Source organism: Plasmopara halstedii, assembly GCF_900000015.1.
Source record: "Plasmopara halstedii genome assembly, contig: Scaffold_3109, whole genome shotgun sequence".
NCBI classification, from domain to species: Eukaryota; Oomycota; class Peronosporomycetes; order Peronosporales; family Peronosporaceae; genus Plasmopara; species Plasmopara halstedii.
The window spans coordinates 249984-271301 of NW_020190012.1; the positions used below are offsets into that span (position 1 = coordinate 249984).

Consider the following 21318-nt stretch of genomic DNA (forward strand, 5'->3'; position numbering starts at 1 on the left):
CAGTCACTGTTAGAAAATCAGAAATGTGTGGATTTTGAATAACAAGGTTGCTATTGACCAATTATAGAACAGTTTCATCGTTTTTAACCCTTGTTTCGACCGTCAACAATTTTGGAAAGGTGCCCTAAAAACTTAACAAAATAATCACAATGTCGGTTCATTTTTGACCACCTTTAATATTAACAAAATCACCTTTCAAAAGTAGGTCAGGTGTTTTTTTTGTGAAGTACGGTAGTCAAATCTAAATACATGCATAACTACTGGCTACGTAGCCACATACCGTATTCTTGTTTGGGTGCAGTCACACATGGCCCAGCTCGTGTGACACACACCCCTGTTACCAGGCTACGTGTAACCCCGTTACAAGCCGGAAAAAGAGTTTTTTTTCATCCATAGTGTAGACGCAAGATGGGTCGTATTGGTCGATTATAGACTCTAGATCCTGCAGAGCCCTATCATTTTGCCAACCTCATCACCTTTTCCGAGGAGGCTGGTGCCAATAAGCAAAAATAGATGGCGAAACCTGGCAAGCTTAGGTTGCAATATATAAATCGGATCTTCATATCCGATAGCAAGAATGCTTGCATTTTATCTCGAAGATATCTAAAGCCGCGGCGATTGTTTTACATCTGTGGCAGATATTCCCTGAGCTTGAAAAATGGTTGGCTGCTTATAATCATAAGAACATTTTCAAGTTCAGGAAAGGTGCCAGCAAATGCTCGGGAAAATTTTTCCCTGGTCGCTTGGTCCAGTTTAGATTATGACTGTCTGATTGTCTTACAGTCAACGCCATATTGCATTGCTATAATTCATATGGAAGGGGGCTTTGGTTGATTAAAGAGAGAAGAATCACTATCTTTTGACAGTAATTTAAGAGCCTCTTACAAGAATGTAAAAGACAGTTTGTAGTAAGGTGTACCCATTTTGTGTTGATGTTTACTTTACCTCAATTTAAAGGAACTGATTTAAGACATACATGTTATTAGCCAATAGGACAGCTGTTGTACGATGGCTCACTTACCATGTTCGGCGTGCTAGTAAGGGCGAGAGACTATGTCTTCTTTGAGCGGAATCCATTCGTACAGGTACAATACCAAGACGAATTACAGTCATTACTGTCTGACTCAACTGTCATTGCGTAAACTATTTTGTAAGATTCTGTATTTTACTGCCATGGGATCGTGCTACTATTTGTACTTACGCGAGGCACACCCGTTGTTGCCTAACGAATATGTCGGGGGTTACCACAAGTACGTGGTTCACTATGATAATCCAAATTAAAATTATTGTATTTAAGAGTTCAATTGCGCTGTAGATGGCTGGGAACATTTTTATTCCTAGCATCCATCACGCTATATGTCGTCATGACAATAAGTGATCCAGGCGTGATCCGACATGAGAACATTCACACATTTAAGCAATATGTGAATCATCCTGTTTTGTATCCAGAAGGAAAATACTGCCGCACATGCAAGATTTTAAAGTGAGAAGATATTTTTTGAGAGTTTGACAATAGAGTCTCATGGTTAAATGCAGGTTACCACGATCGAAGCATTGTCGAATGTGTAATCACTGCGTTGGTAGATTCGACCACCAGTACGTGTAAATATTTTCTTTAAAAAGAATTGTTGTGCTCCAACTAATGAATTTATAGTTGCAGTGAGTGAAGGACCATGCATCTACATCATTGTCCATTATTGTTATTGTTATTGTAATTGTGATTTGTCAAGTCTGGTTTAATGGCTGCGTTGGTGAGAAGAACTACAAATTTTTTCTTGTGTACTTGCTGGTACGTTTGGCTGAGTCACTTAAGCGTATGATAAATAATAGAACCTTTGCCGTTGCATAGAGTCAACTCGCTGTATGTATCGAGGGTTTCTTTGTCACGACTAGTGTATTTATTACGCAGGTACGTACAAATTAAATCGGTAATAAGCTCGTGAATTTGATTAATAAGAGTGAGTAATAAGGCAGACAGACGATCTCTTGCGTTCACGCGGTGTCACCATGGAGTCTGTTGGTCGAAGGGAGACTGCTAAGATCTTGCAGTCTTTTATTGCAGTATGTCTGTTTTTTTTCTCCTGTGAGATATAACTACCAACTGACATGATGTGTGTTGCCAGAACAATCAAGGATTGGGATTTGTCACTGCAATGTGCTTTCTAAGCGGCATTCTTGTCTGGTTCTTTCTCCTCGTTCAAATCAAGCGCATTGCTCAAAATGAGACGGCAAATGAATCGTTTAAACGAGAAGACTTGCGTGAGAAAGCAGAGCTTGACGGTGAGACGTCGGGCCTTCAAATGTTCCGATTTCTTTTCAAACGTCTGAATTTCCGAAAGCGCTTGAAAAAGACTATACCACGGCATGAGTTGAAAAAGACATTAGATGCATCCTGGGGTGGCCTTTTCTCACCAGATACTATCATGAACACCGAAGAGAGTTTCTCAGTGGATGATGTCAATTTTAACCCATATCGTCTTGGGTCGTTCAAAGAAAATTTAATTGATGCTCTACAATATCGTAGCAGTATGGATAAAGCGAAAAAGCATTAGACAAAACAATCAAAATGTCGTTTTCAGAAAGCAATGCATCATTAACTTCCTAAATTAACAATCGACAATTCCCTATAGAGACACAGTGGTATTAGCACTCTTATTGGATTCACTAAGATCCGAGAATGCTCTGTTCATACTGATTGTTGCTTGGACCGAATGGACGGCGGCCTTAAATTTCTTGCGTGCATGGAAACGCCGCAGCTCGGTCAACGCACTCATCAGTGGTACAGTAGCCACATCAGAACCAGTGATCCACTTGTGTGCTAGCAATTCATCAGCTGACGCTCGATTCGTAGGATTTACAACCAACATCTTGGAAATAAACTCCTTAGCATCGGTTGATACATTATCCCAGTACGGAGAGTCAAAATAATACTTTCCTTTTCGTATTTTTTGGAATAAAATCGGCTGCATTTCGTCATGGAATGGTGGGTAGCCACATAAAAGAATGTACGTAATGACGCCAATGCTCCAGATATCAACTGGCTTACCATAAGATGCTCCTTCCAAGATCTCTGGTGCCACATATCCAGGTGTACCACACGTGGTCACAAGTCCCGCATCATCTTTAGTCACAGTCTTTGCAAAGCCAAAGTCTGCTAGTTTAATACTTGCATCATCATCAGCTGATAACAGTAACAAATTCTCTGGTTTAAGATCTCGATGTACAACATTTTGATCATGACAATATTTGATGGCATCAATGAGAATCTTGACAAGATCGCGCGCTTCTTTCTCCGTATAAAACGTTTTTTCAACAATCCGATCAAAGAGTTCACCACCACTTACAAACTCTGTTACAAGATAATAGTATTCAGGCTCAATAAAAAATTCTTCAAGTGTCATAATATGCGGATGTTTCATCTGTTTCAATATCGAGACTTCAAATTGAATGGCCGCGTCGTCATCAGTCGAGAGTTCGGATCGTTTAATGCATTTGATAGCAAATTTGCGCTTACTCTTCATGTGAACACTTTCACGTACAACAGAGTAGGAACCTGAGCCAATAACTTTGCCCAAAGTATATGAATCGGTCACTTTGCCTTTTGTTTGGCTTGAAGGCGTAGAGTTTATGACGGACGAAGCCTCCGCGACAGAAGAACTTGCAGCTGTGGATAAGTTGTCAGTGGAAGAATTAGCGGTAGTTGACACATCAGTATTGTTGCGTCGAAAACAATCATAAAAGCACGACAAACAGCGCATGGCACCAATATCTAGGGGCGGACCTCGAGAAATCAGATGGACTTGTGACCCATGATTACGTACCTCTAGTCTCACGATCTATTTGATCGGTGGTACTACATAATTTCATACAAATGACTGAATCGACTCGCACTTAGAAGAGTATCCGTTGCACATCAATATTCAGTGAATATTATGTTAAATCATATTTTTGAGCTCTGATTTGTCGTATCTTATTATCTGGAGCGATTGTGTGAAGACCTGTTGAGAGAAGGCTGCTTGATTTTATTGAAGAACAATGTTGCAGCTATATCTCTACTTTGCATGTGTAACTATATTTGTTTTAGAAGATCATAAAATCAAATCAGCTCAGTGATAGTTTTACTTTCGTGATTGAGGGTTCGAATCTCTCACAGGACAGAAATTATGTCACCAAGCTTTGGGCTCGTTTTGGGTACCTAGCCAGCATTATCGTTTTCTCGTCCTTTCTCATGGTTATACAGACCAAATCGTACATCATTACGGCAGCGCAATCTAGTATAGACATTGCAGTGCTAAGACATGAATGACGTTGAAATTTAATAAACGTTTCGCTTTGGGTTTCAAAGCAGCAGGCTACCAGCCGCAACAAGCCTTCCTACGTACATCGTTCGTACCCATAACGGCAAACAACCCCATTGAAGTCATCTTCGCGGCGACTTTGGCGAGGAAGGTCTTCGTCGGCATGTCATGGCCGAGAAGAGATGTGGCTTGTGAACGACGCCAAGGCATTGGGTATCATTGCGCAAGACGTTGAGATTCAACATCAGACCGTAAATGGGTCAGCCACGAGTGCCATGAAGGCGTGGCAAATGCTACGTGATTTCTACAACCGCTCGTCACTGCATAATTGCGTGACGCTGACACGACGACTTTACGACTTCCAGATGGGTAGTGGTACTAGCATGACGGAAGATCTTGACTCTTGTGACGCGCTTAATTTGGGTCTTCAGACAAGGACAAGTCAATTTGCGACGGGTAATTCCTCTCAGCAGTCTGACGTCGAGGAATGGTTTGATCTCATCGGTCATAAAGGGGGAAGCTGCACAGGACGGAAGCTACGGATAAAGAGCTTAGCGTAAATGGGAATGTAGGAAAATTGATAGGTGGAAAAGATAGACTTGAAGGCAAGTGTTTTATTAGTGACCAGGTTGGTCACATGAAGCGGAATTCCCCGGCTTGGAAAAAAGTCAGCAACGACGCGGTATTTGCAGCGGGTGGAGGACGATCGGCAGACTAGCTTGTCGACAGGAGCGCTGCATCCCACATGACACCACAAAGGAAGAACTTGTTCAAATATAAGGACGTCGAGATAAGCATCAATGAAAAAATTCAGGCCGCATAAAAATTACTCGTCGAAGAACAGGCGTCATGATGATGATCAATCTGAGTGAAAAGAGAAGACGCATGATTGACATTTTATATATGCTAAGAGTCAACAGAAAAGTGTTGTTTGTTTGCAAGCCTGCAGAACACGGCATGAGTGTAATTTTCTCGCGTTCGTTGTATGTCATCCATAAGATACAAATGTGCTAGCTATAACCTACAGGATACCTAATATATGACATTGATACTTGAAAAGTGTATTTATTTGTGTGACGACGCACTCTAGAGCACGTGTTGACGGGCAAGATTCAACGTATTCGTCACAAGAAGACTTAGATGCCACCCCCTGATGCTTAGATTTTTTGCATGTCGGTGCGACTGGAGCGCAAGCACATGCTTTATATGCTTATTCATGCAAAGGGATTGGACCCAAGGAATTGTTTTTCACACCAAAATATAAAAAATTAGGTATTTCATTGTACTGTTGTGAATTTCTTAAAAGCCGACATCAATGATTCACTTCAAATCCTTCTTTATACTTATGCACAGACCTTGTTAGGTCAGACTTGACGATTGAGCGAAAGAAATATGTACGACTTCTACAGCGAAATAAAAAGAAAAGCTGACGTTATTACTTGCACTGCTTACCGCATGGATTTCTTCATGAGCTCCTCATTGGCTTTTGCTGTACTGTATGCTACATCAGCAGATGATTGTAACTCTTTCATCCATTCCAACAATGAAACAGGTCTCGGTTTGGAATATGTCTCGCTCGTAACGACAAAGTCGCCGATATTTTCATGATCATTGTCAGTCCAAGTACCAGCATTGCTATCGTCACTCGAAACACTCGCTTCTAATTCTTCTCTCATGTCACAAAAATCTGAAGTCTTAAGAAGCTCGTCAAGATCTTCGTCGTCTTTATATCCAAAGAGTCCGTCATTTGGCGTGTCTGAGAAACTCACTCCCAAGTCAAAACTAGCACAACTATCGCCGAGGGTAGAGTTTGTCATCGCCACTGATGGAACAAGTTTCTCAGAATCTGTTGTTGTCGAAATAAGCGTATCAGAATCGCGATCATGTGCCATAGAACCAGAAGATTCTGACGAAGGTAAGGATGGAATTGCAGCTACTACAGAGTGCTCAGAGCACATGTGGTACGAATAGTATTCTGCCTCGACAAGAAACTCGGGTGCACCAAGACGGACGCCTGTGATGTTTTTAAGCTGATAAACACATGTCATACAGCACACAGCGCTACGACTCGGACGTGTTGTGCCCAAGAGAATACGCTTGTCTTTAATCTTGCATCTCTTACAAACAGGGACGCCACATCCATCACACGGACGTAAACGAGCACCAGGTACCATGCGTTGGTTCCGTCGGATACACATCGAACAAACGCTATTCTTTGTCAAAGGCTCGACTTTGTTACGGTCCTCGGCATTCCTTAGTGCCAGCAACGTAAATTTCTTGGCTTCACCGCATACGCCACTTTGTAATAGCGAATTCACCACGGCGTTAAAAGCGTGTGGCAGTAAGAGCTTAAGGAGTTCCCCACCATCCAAATCAAAGACGCCACGTCCCATTATATCCACATACCCTGGTGATGTCTCTCGAAACAAATACGAGCAGAACATCTTGGCACGAAGTGTTTTCGTTTGGCTATAGTCAAATGGTGGACATTCAGGAAGATTTACAGAATGGAGGACCATGTAACCATACCGTCTCCCCTTTCGATCAATCCCCGAACCCGTTGCTTTAAGGTAGCAAAAATCTCGTGCATGTAAGATAGGAAGCTTAGTCAGCAGCCAAATCACCTCTGCCGAGCGTAACGGATCTTCCTCTGTCGATTTCTCCACGACATTTAATAAGGCCGCATCAACCAAGGGAGATGTAAATGACAACCCCGTCAACAAATCCGCTTGAGTATTAGCACTAAATCCATAGAGTATGTTTTCAACACTACCCTGCACAGTCCCCTCTACCCTCATACTCGGAAAGCCTCGTTCCACTGCTAAGGCTGCTTCGGGTATCTCTTCTTCAGCTGCCGCTTCATGTCTCCATCTCCCGCGAAGACGTCGCTGATATACTTTCAAATCTCCTGCGCAACGAAATATCTTCCACTTTGCTTCTTGTTGTTGGTCTGTGTGGCTCTTATCGTCTGCTAGTAGAGTCTTTAATCGTCGTTGTACAATTTGGTTTAACTCTTGGCGCTTAAGGGCAGAAATTTGAACACCACCAAAATACCCCGGAGGCACCCGTTTGCATAATGGCATCTCGTCGCCATGGGTATAACTACTGGCATCTGGACTCGGAGGCATAGGTCGCACGCGTTCAATGATGGAGATTCGCAAGTGGAGACTTTTTGAAGTGAAGGTTGCAACTTGCCATGGAGCCAGCGTTTGTATAGTGTTATGTATTTGTGGACATCGGATAGCCACACACTGTACAGTCTATCAACTTAACCATCACGCTCTTGCCATCTTGTGCATGACATTGTAAAGTGACGACAGCTATTTCCATAAGTGTCCATTGGGATCTTTATCGGAGACTGAACGCAGATCTGAGTTCCTAATTGTACTTATAATAGTTTCCTTAGTCCTATGGTACTAGTATATAGTAAGAAGAAGCATTCAGGAAGGAGGTAAAGGACAGTATCTTGTCGAAAGTTATCCGATCCAGCGTGTCGAGAGATCTGGCTATGTTCTTACACTTGAGATACATATGCGAATTCTTTCGAATGATAAACTCTATTTTTCCGTCAATTGTATCAAACCTATCTCGATACAGGGACAGGGTTATCGATCTGTTGTCAATGCATTATCATTAGACAGGTTGTCAATGCGTACGTACAGACCCGTCTCATACACTTTGCTTCCTTTCGAGGTTAGTTCGCACCGCAAAAATCTCGGGATTTAACTTTAGACAAATGGATGGTGATAAGTTGTAGGTAAACTAAATTTAAGTTCAGTTAATTTTAAGAGTTGACGTCATGTACAGTACTGGACTGATAAGAATTCCCTGATACGCTCACTACATTAAATATTATGCTTCCAAATCGTAAGAAATGACTGATACAGCAGTTGATCACCCAGAAAGACCACACCCAAATATTCTATATACTCTCATTATACTACGTAAATAAAATAAAATTCATGACAAGAGAAGTGAAGGAAGTTCGTCCTTCTGTAGACGATCATTAACGACGATAAAGCAGAGCTGTCACGTACGCATCCATTCAGAGTAACCGTGGTATGTATCTTTCCGCAGGAAATTGTAGACGTGAAAGTACTTCGGGTTTATCTTTTGTTTTGCCATGTTTAACAAGTAGGTCAAATTTAACGGCAGTGATGACTCGATTATGTTAACAAGCACTCGTGTTTATCTCGTCGCAATATTCACTTTCTTGAACTCAGAATATTCTTAAAGAACTTGAGCTGTTGAGGCGTAAATGACATGATCAAAAAGGTGCGAAATCGTTAAATTGAACATTTTCTAGGTGCTACAAAGCCAGAAGTCATAAGAAAGTGACGACGACGTTGCTTAATGAGTGGCACGAGATCGTGGACGGGGTCCATGGTATACTTTGCCTTGTCGTCGTACAATCTTGATCTTAGTGATCGGCAGCAGACCAGGCTCGATTTCGGTACTTTCGCTTCTGAAGACACACTTTAGCAAACAGCGACATCATACCCATCAGACGGGCACTAAACATCATACGCCGATTCCTTAGAAAAAAAATTGTGGTAATCGACGATAGACAAATTGTGGATATTTCGGGAATATTTACGAACATGAGCAACAATTTGTCGACATACCTTTCCGAAAATTGAGACTCATACGCCGATTCCTTAGAAAACCATTGTGGTTCTCGACGATACACAATTGTTGGATATTTCGGGGATATTTACGTACATGACCAACAATCGGTCAATATGTCCCCCCTTACATCAACTTAAGTTACTTTATAGTAGACACGGTTAGTTGGTCAGGTAACAGATGAATCACCTTTCAATGAATTGTTGAAAGCACCAGAATGAGTTGTCTTATGCAGTCGAATCACGAAACATTTGAGCTTTAAACTATGACTCTAGACTGGATTATCATATCCTCCAAGCATAGACTCAATCGTTTTGAACCAAGAATACAAAGCTGTTCACTTTTAGGCGACAAGTTGGAACAGCTATCGTCTTCTCGATCAATCGGATGATGCCATAGACAGGTAGGATTCTTACAATTTGAAACCATATGCAAAGACGTTTCACTCTACCTGTAGCGTCGTAGAAAGGGAATTCTTTAGTTGCTGCTCACTATTACAGTATTATTGACGTCTAGAGTTAAGGAATTGCAAACGGAGCAGCAGGCGAAAGCTCGCTCTTAATGTACGTCGCTAGCACTAAGCGACTGGCATCATTGTTTCAAAATGCTTACGTTTGACTCTGAGAGCTTGTAGAATTGCAGATTGCAATGAAGCCAACGTTCTTATTACATTTGTTTCGTTATATTTCGGTAACTACAGCAAAACAACTATGCAGATATGATTGAATTTTAAAAGCTGAATATCAATCACCGTTCCCACATGGCTCTATTTTCAGTCTATCAGACGATGCTTCCAAGAATTTCATTTTTGGCCGTTGTGAGCAATTTGAGCAATATATCTCATGCCACTAAAAGCAGCGATGATGATACAGTCAAGGCGCTACGCGACTTAGGGCTTAGGAGACAATCTATTCAGATCGAGATCCGCGGTTACATTCAAATTTGCTTGGCAACATGTTGACTGTAAGCTATCTACAGATAGTTAGACAGAATGCGAAATCGCGTGGTACAGTATATTCTTCAAAGTACTGAGTGGAAATCGCGGCGGTGCAAGAACGACATGCTCTCTCTCATTGAGTTTGCGTAAATCACTTCATTTACGTCTTGACATCCTTCACCTCATTTTAATATATTGATTCGGCCAATTCCTTCTGAGTGACCTAAAAAGTTGATGACCAATTCGCAGCAAAAGCTACGGTTTTATAGTTGATAAATTAGCACAATGTGCAAAGTCTGTAACGCTTTAGCTGAAAACTAAAATATGCAGAAGAAATCTGCGAAAGCCAGAGGTAGACGAGATACGCATTTCGATAAACAGTGTATAATAGAGCGCTCTCACCCTACCTACACAGGCAGTATTACAGTCTGTATGACTCAGTAATGCACTCGCTTTCTTGAATTTTTCGGAAATTCCAAGCTAATTCATACTACATATTTTAGTTTTTAATGCATCCTGTGTTTTGTTTAGCCTACCTCGACCCAACTTTCACGAAACAATTGAATGCGAAGCGCTCTGTTAAAGGCAACTTTAAGCCTATGTCATCTCGTGCAGCCTTATTTGTTTAAGAACAATGATCGGCCTTGAAACGCTTAGGCACTTAGAAACCAATTGGCCCAAATTTGCCACTCCATCATTGGATATAAAGACCGCGTCGAGACTCTCGGATAAGATATATGTGCTGGAACAACGAACAAAGTTCCCGATAGCCAACAAGGTGAGGTTATGTCATGCTCGATGATAAAGGTAAAGATCACCTTCATTTGGTACGGACATTGGTCTGGTGTGCTCACCAGTCATCGAATCAGAAGCTGGCGAAAAGGATGGGATACCCATACTCCGAGAGCTCATAGGAGCGTAGTAAGGTCTCACTACGACAAGAATGTTGACACTTACAGCTTGTAATATCTGCTATTTTCTCCTATGGTAATTGGCGTTTCCCCAGCCTTGTTCCAAATTCGATATTTTGCCGTTGACTGCATCAGTAGACTCATGACTTTCAGCCTGATTGTTATCGTCACAAATAGGAGGAGAAAGTAAGCACCCATGGCGTCGTACTATGTATCTTGCAACGTCACGCATTTAAAGAAGCACCAGTTTGTCGTCTATAGACGTGCCCTCTTCACCCAATGCTCGAATTCTTTGGCTCAGCCTTTAAAGCATATTAGATGCCTGTAATACCAGTCCAGCTTGTAGATCCAATAATTCAATGGTCATCCGTCGACTTCGCGGCACTATGACTGATAGCCACAACGCGCAAAAGTAACATGCAGAACCCAGAGGCAAGCGGAAAATAGTAAAACTTAGCTCCTCTTATCGCAAGATTGGGGCCATTTTGTCGCGAGTTCAAAGGGACACAGGGGTAGGGAACATCTTAAATGATGTAAAGGTTGCTGAAGTGTGTCCGGCGTAGTTTGGAGTTAATGTTTGTTTAACCATGTTACGACTATCAGAATGGAGCAAGGCATGCAAGAAACTTAGATAGCCGAGGAAAACGTTGGCTGTATCCTCATCGATACGGTGTTTCTGATAGCAGAGAGATGATCCATCTTGCTTAAACGATCATCAAAGACCATATAGAGCTATTGCCAGACACGTCTTTTGAAAGATCGAGAATGCAGTCCGTACTGATGGATGACCTACATTTTGCCAGAACAGGTAAACTGGACAAAAATGCCGAGGAATGCGGTGAGGGTGAGTGCGTGCTCACAGAAGTGCTCACAGAAGTGCTCACCCCATTAGTGCATGTGCGGACCCCAGTGCATAATGATCACCGAGCGATGAGTTCTACCTCTCCCAAGGGGGCCACCCGGGCGGGTAATCATGCGTCTCATAAAGTATTCTTTTGTCGAGTTCCTCGTATTACGCACGACACGTGAGCGTCGGACGGGTCGCTGCAATAATATATCGAGCATTGGAATAAGAAATAGCGGAGCAGATATACAATCGATTACTTTGCTAAATCAAAATTTAAGTGCAAACGCCATGCTGCCTCGTACCCTCTACAACGCCGCACATGTTGTGTCTAACATTACGCTGTGCGTATTGCCTTATTTGGTCACGTCTCCATTGCGACGGTTCATGGTCAAGGCGACCCGAAAGCGCGTACGAAGCTGACTTGGCATATAAATTTTTCAGATTTTCACGACAGGCTCATTGGTCAACAATTGCGCAAAACCATAGCTATTATCGCTTCTTCAACCCAATACGACTTGGCCAAGCCAGCATACTTCAATATGTAGAGTACATATTCCATTAGCGTCCAGTTTATCCATCAGCGATGCCGTTCAGCTGAGATGTGGCAGGGATCAATCCTCTGGCACGATTTCTCGACACTTACGAATGAAAGGTAATCCACCGACGTAAGCTCGCACTTAATAGAGACTTTTGCCTGAAACTCAGCAAACTTGCCGGCCACTTCCGTCTTGTTTTGAAGCAGAAAGACGATACAGAGGGAGACTTTTTGACAATCAGTATCATATAATGCCGCTTGCCATTCAAAATGATGACCTCACGAACTTTCATACATCGCTATGAGCACAGTGGGCACCTACTCCGCAATAATCAATGTTATCAAGTCAAATATGCTACGATACTAACTGGTGCCCTCTTGGTATCTTGATGAGACTGAGATTGCCACATTGGCTCGTCAGCGCTGATGGGCGTCATGCAGAGCTAAACCTATACCTTGCCTTTGCGAGCACCAAGCTGTCTTCAGATATCTTTTGCTGCAAAACCTCAATTGTCGCGCTCAAAGGTTATCAGCTCGATTATGAGTTCTTTAAGACGCTTAGACAACAACCGGCATGACTTTTTTGGATGCGATCACGAATGAGAGTATCGTAATGTTACAGTATATGCTTTCTGTGAGAGCAAGTATATCGAGCAATTGTTCACCTTCCTTATAATCCGGATCAGAATGAGATGGACAAGCGAATGATTCGGACACTTTTGGATATGTATGATTATGGAAAGTGAATTGAGCTAGGCTTACTGGTGCGAGGCGTTATGACGGCGGTCGAAATCCAAAATGTCCTTGGCTCATAGGTTAACCTAACTGTTCGAGATGGTATCAAAAAAGTCCCGCATCAATCACATGCGGGTCTCCGAGACTGAGACATACTCGTTCTCTGCGAAGGGAAAGCGGAGAAAAACCGACAATCGCGACGAAATGTTCCGTATGCCACGCATATCAAGGCATACAGACTTTCAACTGAAACTATGGATCGATAGACGCTTAATGAAGTATGATCTTTCAAATCAAGCGTCTACTGACAATCAAAAGAAAGCTGCGTTTGCATGAAGTACTCGACGCTTTTGAGACTCAATGGTAGGATATGGCTTTTGTCGATGAAGGCTTACCAACGCCGCACGGCTCTTACCACATGTACATCGTTTCAGCATAAAGCACGGGTCTAGTACACCGGCGATACATTACAGGTCGACTTTACGAAGTCTGCTGCGCTTGAGAGCAAATTAACACGATTTGGTGTTTGAGGACTTCGACATGTACACACCTTTTTTATGAATAATATGGCACACAGATCACCCGGATGGATTCGAAAAATATGGCAAATCGCCAAAAAAGTGCATGCACAAGACTTTCTTTACGTCCCCAAACCAGCTACACGAGAATGAAACAGAAAGCTTGATCGGCACTTGAAGAACCGAAAATTCATGAATTCTTTTGCTGATCTATGCGTTTGTGTTTAAGTGTCGAGTGAACAGTAAACTATCGCCATGGTGCACCCTGATGCTTTTCAGTATAAACAATACTAAGAATGGTAAGTTCAAGACAAAATTTAGCTGTAGGAACTCGGGAAATGGAAGTACTGTCCCAAATCTAAAAATCAGCCGCGATCGCAATAATAAGGTACTTCTTTTGGGCCAACGTGCGTATATAATAAGCGCCTTGCCAAGTAGTTCGGCGCACAATATTGCAAGAATATACACATGCCAGCAAACAGAACCCCAAAGCTCGTTGGATTGTCGGATGGCGGGGTGTTTGTACCCGATATTCCCCATCGTTAGCTCGTTGACGCTTTATGTACAACGCAATGTGCTCGCGAACACTTATTAGCCGCTGTTAGTGAATTGTCCAAGTACGGTGAGCGTTACGATAAGTTGCACCAAGACACAGCATAGCTTATGCCCAAGTATCTGAACACACCACAAGACCTCGGGATTGCATTCGGCGGTGAGAACAAGGTAGGATTTGTTGGCTTTGTGTGTATACAATTGGTCAGGAGACTTGGACACATTATGCTTGGAGACTAACTACGTATTATGTCTTAATGATAGAGCAATTTCATGGAGCACAAAGTGTCAGCAAATGGTTGCAGCCCCGACATTGGAGGATTAGTACATGAGTATCTACGGCACCACTCCAGAAGTGATTTGGTCACAGCGTTTTCATGATGATCTTGTTACGGAGGCGAAGATAAAGATGTAAGACGATCACGGCAACATCGCTTTGGCTAATTATTTTCTTTATCACTCGCACACAAAGACATTTACACAAAGCTTCATGCCTTGCGCATACATGTTACTCATAAGCTGATCAAGATATAATATAATCACACGGTCGAGATGGTCGCGGACGCCTTAAGTAATATTTGTCACGGCAAATACAACGGGGCAATTTCGTACTGCGCGCGAAGGTACAAGGAACTGCAAAGGCGTGCAAATCAAGAGTGAGAGCTAGAAGATGATGTTGCAGGTGTATATCCCCTCTTACACGTAAAACAATCATCTTTGTTGATTTGGGAGAAAAACGCGTTTAGCCCAGTGGTTATAGTATCGAAGTGCCATGCTCTTGATTGAGGAATCGATCACTACAACGGAGAGAGATTTATTTACACAGTTTGTAGGATTCTCTGTGGCTTTCTAGTCAAAGCTTACCTAACCTTGTCCTTTTAATGATTATATTAACTGTATATGATTACGATAGAGTAAGTACAAAATCACGGATATTATTGCGATGATGTATCACAACAACGTTATACGAATGCGTACGATTGTGACACCCATTTCCGCATTTGGGTTTGCATTCCCGGTCTAACCCAACGCCCTTCACTACTTTCTGATATAGCTCTTATGCACGGTCAGCAGCAAACCCATGCGGGGTAAGATTGTACATCTTGGAGAAACAGGTCAATAAGACAGAGGAAAACTCGTTTTGAAAAAGGTAACACCCACAGCTCAAAGTTGTTGGCCGCGAACATCGACACCCGGGCTTGTATTGCCATGACAGATTCAGGTGCGTGTTTCAATTACGTACGACAAGCTACTGATAAGAACAGTAGACAATACGCGGAGACGTCGAGCCACCAAATGGATACAATACCCAAGCGTGTTGTGACGGATACACAGGTGAATGTTCTGATGCGTCTGAAGACTTTGGCAATGTAAAATTTTATCCGGTCCTAGATCTAGATTTATGGTATGAGCTCATTTTAGGTATAGCGTGGCTTGAATGTCATGAGCCATAAATTGACCAAAATTCGAAAACGCTGTGTTATTGTACTTCTTTCTTGGAAGGGCTTGGATTAGTCATCAAATCACCCGTAGATACAATTTATGTCCTGCTCCGATGACACTAAATCCCACATGCGTTTGCAAATTTTTGAGGCTGTAAAGTGTCGAAAAAAATTTCTAGAAAGAAATGCAACTTTTCACCATCAACTTCGTGTCTGTCCCGCCACTCAAAGACCGAGCACCTGAATTCTCATACCGCTGCTTGTCTGTAAATGCCCATACATACGTGTATGCTTCAAGTAAAATAGTCAAGCATGACGGGCGTGAACTTGAGCTTGAATTTACGTTTCAAGATTTTCATGGCAGGTTCGGGAATCATGAGTGATGTTCACTTAACATTAAGTTGAGTATGTTTTTTCCGCTTTTGATGCGGTAACATAGCTGCAATAGTTCTGATACAGGACACATCGATAACACAACGAGCTTTAAACCAAGTTCTGGAAGTCGAAAGCGTTTGCGAGCCGCAGTCTCGGGAGGAGATGGGAAATAGCGCTCGTAGATTGCGGTTTTATAGTGAGGAGGGTATTTTGCGGCTTGTACGTTGTGGTCTTCATTGTTTAAGACATAAGTTTAGGTGGTCTGAATAAACGCGGCTGCGGTTTAATGGTGTAATTGACGAAGAGGGGAAGCCTTGATCAGCGATGGTATACCAGTCAGATGCCGGTAAGTCACAGACGACAGAATATTTAATAAGTGTAGATGACAGGATATTAAGTTAAAGATGACGACAGACATCCAGTTACAGACTTGATGTCTCGACTTGTTTTGTGAACTAGGGATTTGGAATCATACAAAGCAATTTTGCCATCTACTTGTGTAATGGCCTGGTACGAGATTTTGAGCACAAAGCTGCGTGCCCTATGCATTCGGTTACTAAATTCTCTCCACTATGGACCCCATCCATATCAAAACCATAGACGGTTTAAACTTCTACACCTGCAATATCAGGATACACGTGGTGCTTGAGCAACGTAACCTGTGGAGGCAGATTCTGGATTATTAAATAGAGCACAACGCCCCCGCGCCGGACCAGTCTATATTTTAATAATATGTATCTGGCCTTGACAATACTCGGCAGTGTTTGCTGTTCCCATTGATCCTTTTTACCGACGGCACGCATCGTGCATGGCTACATCACTTCAGAAGGCATAGGGTACGCAGCTTTGTGCTCAAGTACCTTAGCAATATTAGCACACTGCTACACATCTTGATGCTGTGGACACACCGGACAAGCACGTAATATGATTGTCTCAGCGAGTCGCTCTAGTTTATCAGACTGGCGTTAAAGTTGCAAGCCGATACGCTTATTTGGGAGAATATAGTGTCTTCTCTACTTCGAGAACGCTATGCGTAATAAACAAGTTAGAATCTCGATGGAACCGCGCATTGTCAGGAGCAAGCGATTTTTTGTCCACAGACAATGGACGGCGCGAGGACGATAAGTGCCTGTGATCCCAGGCTCTAAGTACTATGAAAAGCATGGTTATCGTGTAAGAAATGGCCCAGCGCGTATCCACAAGAACGCGTAACAAAAGAGGCATAGCATGCTAATATAGCCCAGGATGAGAGCCACCCTATCAGCTCTTTTTCCTGTTGGTTATATCGCGTGTTTCGCCATGTCAGGTCGCGAGTGGCTGGTCGGCTGATGTTCGGCGCAGAAAATGACGTACTCAGTAGAGTTTATGAAGGACTACAAGATCTCGCATGTGAGCCTGTACCTTGTGGATGATAGGTATTAGTTCAGCTGTCGGTACATGTGGACAGTGATGTTGGCTTCGACACCACGCGGGACAAAGAAGGTTGGGCTATAGACTGTATGGCACATCCGGAAGCTTTCACACAATCTATCCTCCGTTGAACGCAGTACACGATTGCTGGCTCTAAGACGTCACTTGTGTTGTAGATAGACACTCACGTTGCAGCTTTTCATCGTGATGAATGCCGCCACGTGCTTAAACAACATTCAAAGCTGGAGTAATCGGCCTAAGTAATTTAGTGCGCACCGTAGAAATCAAACTATCGCTCCTCTGCACTCTTTATCCTTGTCACTGGCCCTAAACAGCTTGTGCGATTGCTTGGATACTTTGCACAGCTGTCGTAAGATTGATACGTTTCCGCTTTCACACTGACTTGTATGTTTCTGGTCATCTACTTTACTGCGCTGAATATATTATTACATATTCGTCGATGATAAAGCTCTGCATCAAGTTACACTCATCTAAAACGTCTTATTGAGGCATACCAGCAAATTTTGCTTTTAACCAGTTGCTACAGGCTTGTCACCGTGCTTGATCACTTGTTCGCTATGGTTTATCTTGCACCGCCACTCCACGCAACGACACAGCTGAGAGTGAAATCAAGCTCTTTGCCAGGCCTTCAACGTGTAAAGAATTTTTTAGATGTGCGTCAACCCATGTATTCTCCGTCCAGACATGCGATACAATTTTATCGAGACCAAAAAAATCATCTTTGTGCCGCTTCTGGCGCCTAAAATCTTGCGCGGCATTTCGTCGACGAGCATTTTCCGGTCCTTTCACATGTGCGCCGAGACACCACAGTTCAAACTCACGTTTTAAATGCGAATCCTTCACTTTGCTAAATGCGATGTCTGACTGATCAAGACGTGTAGTTTGCGAGTGCTCCGCCCGTATGGCATTTTCTGGTATATTTCTAACCTTGCCACAATTGTAGCGCGATCAAGATGTATTTGTAGTACTTAGCCGTGCTTTTTCCATTAATGTCTTTGCGCATTCCTACACACGAGGAGTGCGGTGATCTCTCAATTGACTTCTTTTGACGCACTAGTCCAGCTATCAGCGTTTTGACGAGGTCAACAAAGCAACCTTGTGTTAGACATGCAAAACGCCCGAATGAGGCTCTCGTAGGCCGCTGGCAATTTTTGCAACATACCAGTGCTCGCGTCTTTTTCGCTCAGACCACATGGGATGTTCGTCATTATCATCACCTGATCTTTCCTTTCCATCACATGCTCGCTAATAGTTGATGCAGTAAACTTCACCAACGCAAACTTTTCCTAACGCCTAGTCAACTTCTCATGTCTTGGCCCCGATGAAAATTTCGAAGGTTCGTCAAAGCTTCCTTTGAAGTCGTTGCATTCATGACGTGCATACACACTGAGTCACTGAGGCCAAGGACAGTAGCCCCATGCGTCTGTTGCTTCTTAATCTTGTCGTCAGATCTTCTCCGGCAACCACTTCCCATAGTCCGCTGTAGTGTAACGAGGTTGCTGTACACTTTGCACAGAGAAAGTTTTGACTAAGACTCCGCTAACAACCGCACAGAGCTTGGGCTTGTTTGCTTCTATCAGAATAGGAATTTGAGAGCATCTAACCTAGGTATCTAATTGGCTTGGACGCTTCACTATCTCTTATGATAAGTGTCTTTGTTTTCTGACGTGCGGCTAGCAGCCCACATGTACCTCGGGTCCTCTTTTTCGACGTTTCGCCATTTTTCACAAGTACCTGCTTATAAATATTACCAATTACATCGAGGCTTAATGTGAAGTGTACAGATTTGTATTTGATCCACATGTATCAAACGTTCAAGGAGTATGAGTGTACACAAAGTTACAGTATTCGCCTCGTTTTACAAAACGACTAAGACTATGCTAACAAGCCGGTTTAGTTTTTCAATTCCGTCCTGTAGATACATTTGCTGCTTTGCATTGTCCATCCGACCTTTTCTGCCCTAGTATCAGCTCTTGATACATACATCGGTTTGGAAACTTGTCGCTATCAATGAGCATGAGCTTTCTCATGTAATTGTAACAGACTGTCGAGATACTTCGCCCAAAGTGTGAACCTTCTCCTTCTAACTAAAACGAAGTATACGTTTGCTCATCAACACATTCCTCTTAGCGCGAGATAAATTGTTGATTCTTTGAATGAAGAGTGTGTTCTCCACTTATTTTGTATTGATTAAGTCACAGTAGATATCTGATACTATCGTCAAGACAGATGTTCGTTTACTGGCTATATACGCATTTCTGGTCCTGCGTAACTCAATGACCGTCCCAGCACACACTTTGTCTATCCATCTGTCTCGTTTGTCAACTCGCGTCATCTCATCAAAAGTCTTATTTATGAAAAGCTTTCATAACTTCACACGAAAAAATGGATTTAGGTCCACGGCCAGTGGACAAGTACGTCACTAATGCAGGACAGCCTGAATTTCGTCCTGTTGGAGTTCCTTTATCTCCTGGGTCTTATCGACCTGTAAATGGTGATAAAGATCGATACACGACATTAATTCGAGGTCGAGTTGAATCCTTATTACGGGATGAAACGCTATATGCTGAGCGTCAAAGTCGCATTGGTTCATTCTTGCATGCAGGAGAATGGAAACAAGTGAAAAAAGAAAAGAATTTGACATTCTATCGACGCTTTGAACGTGGACGATCGCTTCGAGAATTAGCACTTGAAGAAGAGTTACCCGAGATACAACGAGCAGTCGAACGAGGGTACACAAGTATGATTTGTGATGGTTTTGTGGACGGTACGATAGAGGACATGATGTATGGAATGACAGCGTCCTCTCAGGACGATTTAATGACGGGTTTTTCGTATAAAGACCCACCCAAAGATTGTGTTTGGCTTGGAACGATTGAAAGCCCAACCCGCGAAGACCCATTTCATACTGCCGACTTGATCTGGGCACTTCCTAAGCTTCCGTCAATATTTGATCAACTGGACGTTTGTTATCTTAAAGCTACAGGAGTCCAATTGGATGTTCAAGAGAAACGCTATGGGTATTTAATCCTTCATAGTGTCTATATTGGACAATGTCCTTCGTTTGCTGCACATGGAATTTCACGAGCAAAAATGTACTTTGCTTGTTTATTTCGAGAGCCCAGACCAGGAGTATTAAAAGTGACAGTACGTGGAATTATTGATTTAAGTAAAAAAGTGCGATTGTTAAAAAGTTTAATCTCCGCTTCAACGACATCAGTTATGGTGGGTCTTTTTAATGGGGTGAAAATAGGTGAAGCAAAGAAACTGACACTTTTAGCACTTCGCAATCGTTTTCATTCAACACACACATTTCGTCAAACAACATGTTACATGTGCTGTAAACGGGCTTCTTTTCTGGGACGCGCTAATTTATTTGGAACGCATCTTCTTACGTGTTATGTATGTGGAGACACTGTATGCAATAATTGTACACGAGGAATGAAGCAACGTGTGTTTCTGGGTGAAAAACAAGCATGTTCTAAAGTCGATTGTTGTCCAAATTGTGTGCTTGAAGCTACTACGACGATCCATGTACGACCAAATGAATCCGAATATTTAGTCGTAGCTGAAATGTATCGTAAACAACGTTCGACAATGGTAGCAGAAATTGATACAAATGGAGCACATCATAATGGAATGAAAACAAATAATTCAGCGGGTGTACCTACTGCGTCAACAGAAGGGAGTGTTGGTGAATTTCAGCTTGATTTTGAAGATGATGCATTTTCAGCAGCATTATCGTTACCAATGTTACGAAAAAGTTCCGAAGAAGATAATGAGCCTGAAAGTAGTCCAGAAGTGAAAACAACTTCAGTTTTAAGTGAAATTAAACCTTGGAGTTATCGAATTGAATTGGATGAAGATGATTTTATCCCATCAAGTTCAGCTGATCGATTGTATAATGTCATGCAATTTGAACGAAGACAACTTGAGCTTAATCTTCAAACACAAAAGCCTTCGAGCAATAAAGAGCAAAGGTGAGAAATATATTATTTTTCTTACTATTATTGGAATGATGGGAATATTGCAATATGATTCCGAAAAAAAATGCTTACTGAAATAGTAACTACTTTCATTTCACAATTTTTTTTATGTCGAAAGTTGGTAG

At 42.4% G+C, this 21318-nt stretch overlaps 7 protein-coding genes across 7 annotated transcripts; 3 read left to right on the forward strand and 4 right to left on the reverse strand.

Moving 5' to 3' along the window:
• Nucleotides 1–813: 813 nt before the first annotated feature.
• On the forward strand, nucleotides 814–2552 carry PHALS_07358 (dhhc zinc finger domain containing protein; the record flags this gene model as incomplete). Its single annotated transcript, XM_024720809.1, has 11 exons — nucleotides 814–829; nucleotides 903–913; nucleotides 987–1085; nucleotides 1156–1250; nucleotides 1316–1483; nucleotides 1537–1596; nucleotides 1655–1659; nucleotides 1731–1789; nucleotides 1850–1905; nucleotides 1971–2061; nucleotides 2124–2552. The coding sequence occupies 11 exons, from the start codon at nucleotides 814–816 to the stop codon at nucleotides 2550–2552; spliced, it is 1089 nt and encodes a 362-aa protein (XP_024585971.1).
• Nucleotides 2553–2624: 72 nt separating this feature from the next.
• PHALS_07359 (camk camk1 protein kinase) lies at nucleotides 2625–2969 on the reverse strand (the record flags this gene model as incomplete). The annotated part of the gene is made up of 1 exon (XM_024720810.1): nucleotides 2625–2969. One exon carries the CDS (start codon nucleotides 2967–2969, stop codon nucleotides 2625–2627), a length of 345 nt encoding a protein of 114 aa, XP_024585972.1.
• Nucleotides 2970–3255: 286 nt separating this feature from the next.
• On the reverse strand, nucleotides 3256–3758 carry PHALS_07360 (camk camk1 protein kinase; the record flags this gene model as incomplete). Its single annotated transcript, XM_024720811.1, has 2 exons — nucleotides 3256–3266; nucleotides 3335–3758. 2 exons carry the CDS (start codon nucleotides 3756–3758, stop codon nucleotides 3256–3258), a joined length of 435 nt encoding a protein of 144 aa, XP_024585973.1.
• Nucleotides 3759–5746: 1988 nt separating this feature from the next.
• On the reverse strand, nucleotides 5747–7426 carry PHALS_07361 (START-like domain; the record flags this gene model as incomplete). The annotated part of the gene is made up of 1 exon (XM_024720813.1): nucleotides 5747–7426. The coding sequence occupies one exon, from the start codon at nucleotides 7424–7426 to the stop codon at nucleotides 5747–5749; it is 1680 nt and encodes a 559-aa protein (XP_024585974.1).
• Nucleotides 7427–15713: 8287 nt separating this feature from the next.
• Nucleotides 15714–16376, forward strand: PHALS_07362 (uncharacterized protein; the record flags this gene model as incomplete). The annotated part of the gene is made up of 4 exons (XM_024720814.1): nucleotides 15714–15785; nucleotides 15861–15995; nucleotides 16081–16122; nucleotides 16236–16376. The coding sequence occupies 4 exons, from the start codon at nucleotides 15714–15716 to the stop codon at nucleotides 16374–16376; spliced, it is 390 nt and encodes a 129-aa protein (XP_024585975.1).
• A 1386-nt stretch (nucleotides 16377–17762) lies between these two features.
• PHALS_07363 (uncharacterized protein) lies at nucleotides 17763–18681 on the reverse strand (the record flags this gene model as incomplete). The annotated part of the gene is made up of 4 exons (XM_024720815.1): nucleotides 17763–18067; nucleotides 18135–18269; nucleotides 18370–18493; nucleotides 18595–18681. 4 exons carry the CDS (start codon nucleotides 18679–18681, stop codon nucleotides 17763–17765), a joined length of 651 nt encoding a protein of 216 aa, XP_024585976.1.
• Nucleotides 18682–19592: 911 nt separating this feature from the next.
• Nucleotides 19593–21318, forward strand: PHALS_07364 (FYVE-FINGER-CONTAINING RAB5 EFFECTOR PROTEIN RABENOSYN-5-RELATED; the record flags this gene model as incomplete). Its single annotated transcript, XM_024720816.1, has 2 exons — nucleotides 19593–21187; nucleotides 21312–21318. The coding sequence occupies 2 exons, from the start codon at nucleotides 19593–19595 to the stop codon at nucleotides 21316–21318; spliced, it is 1602 nt and encodes a 533-aa protein (XP_024585977.1).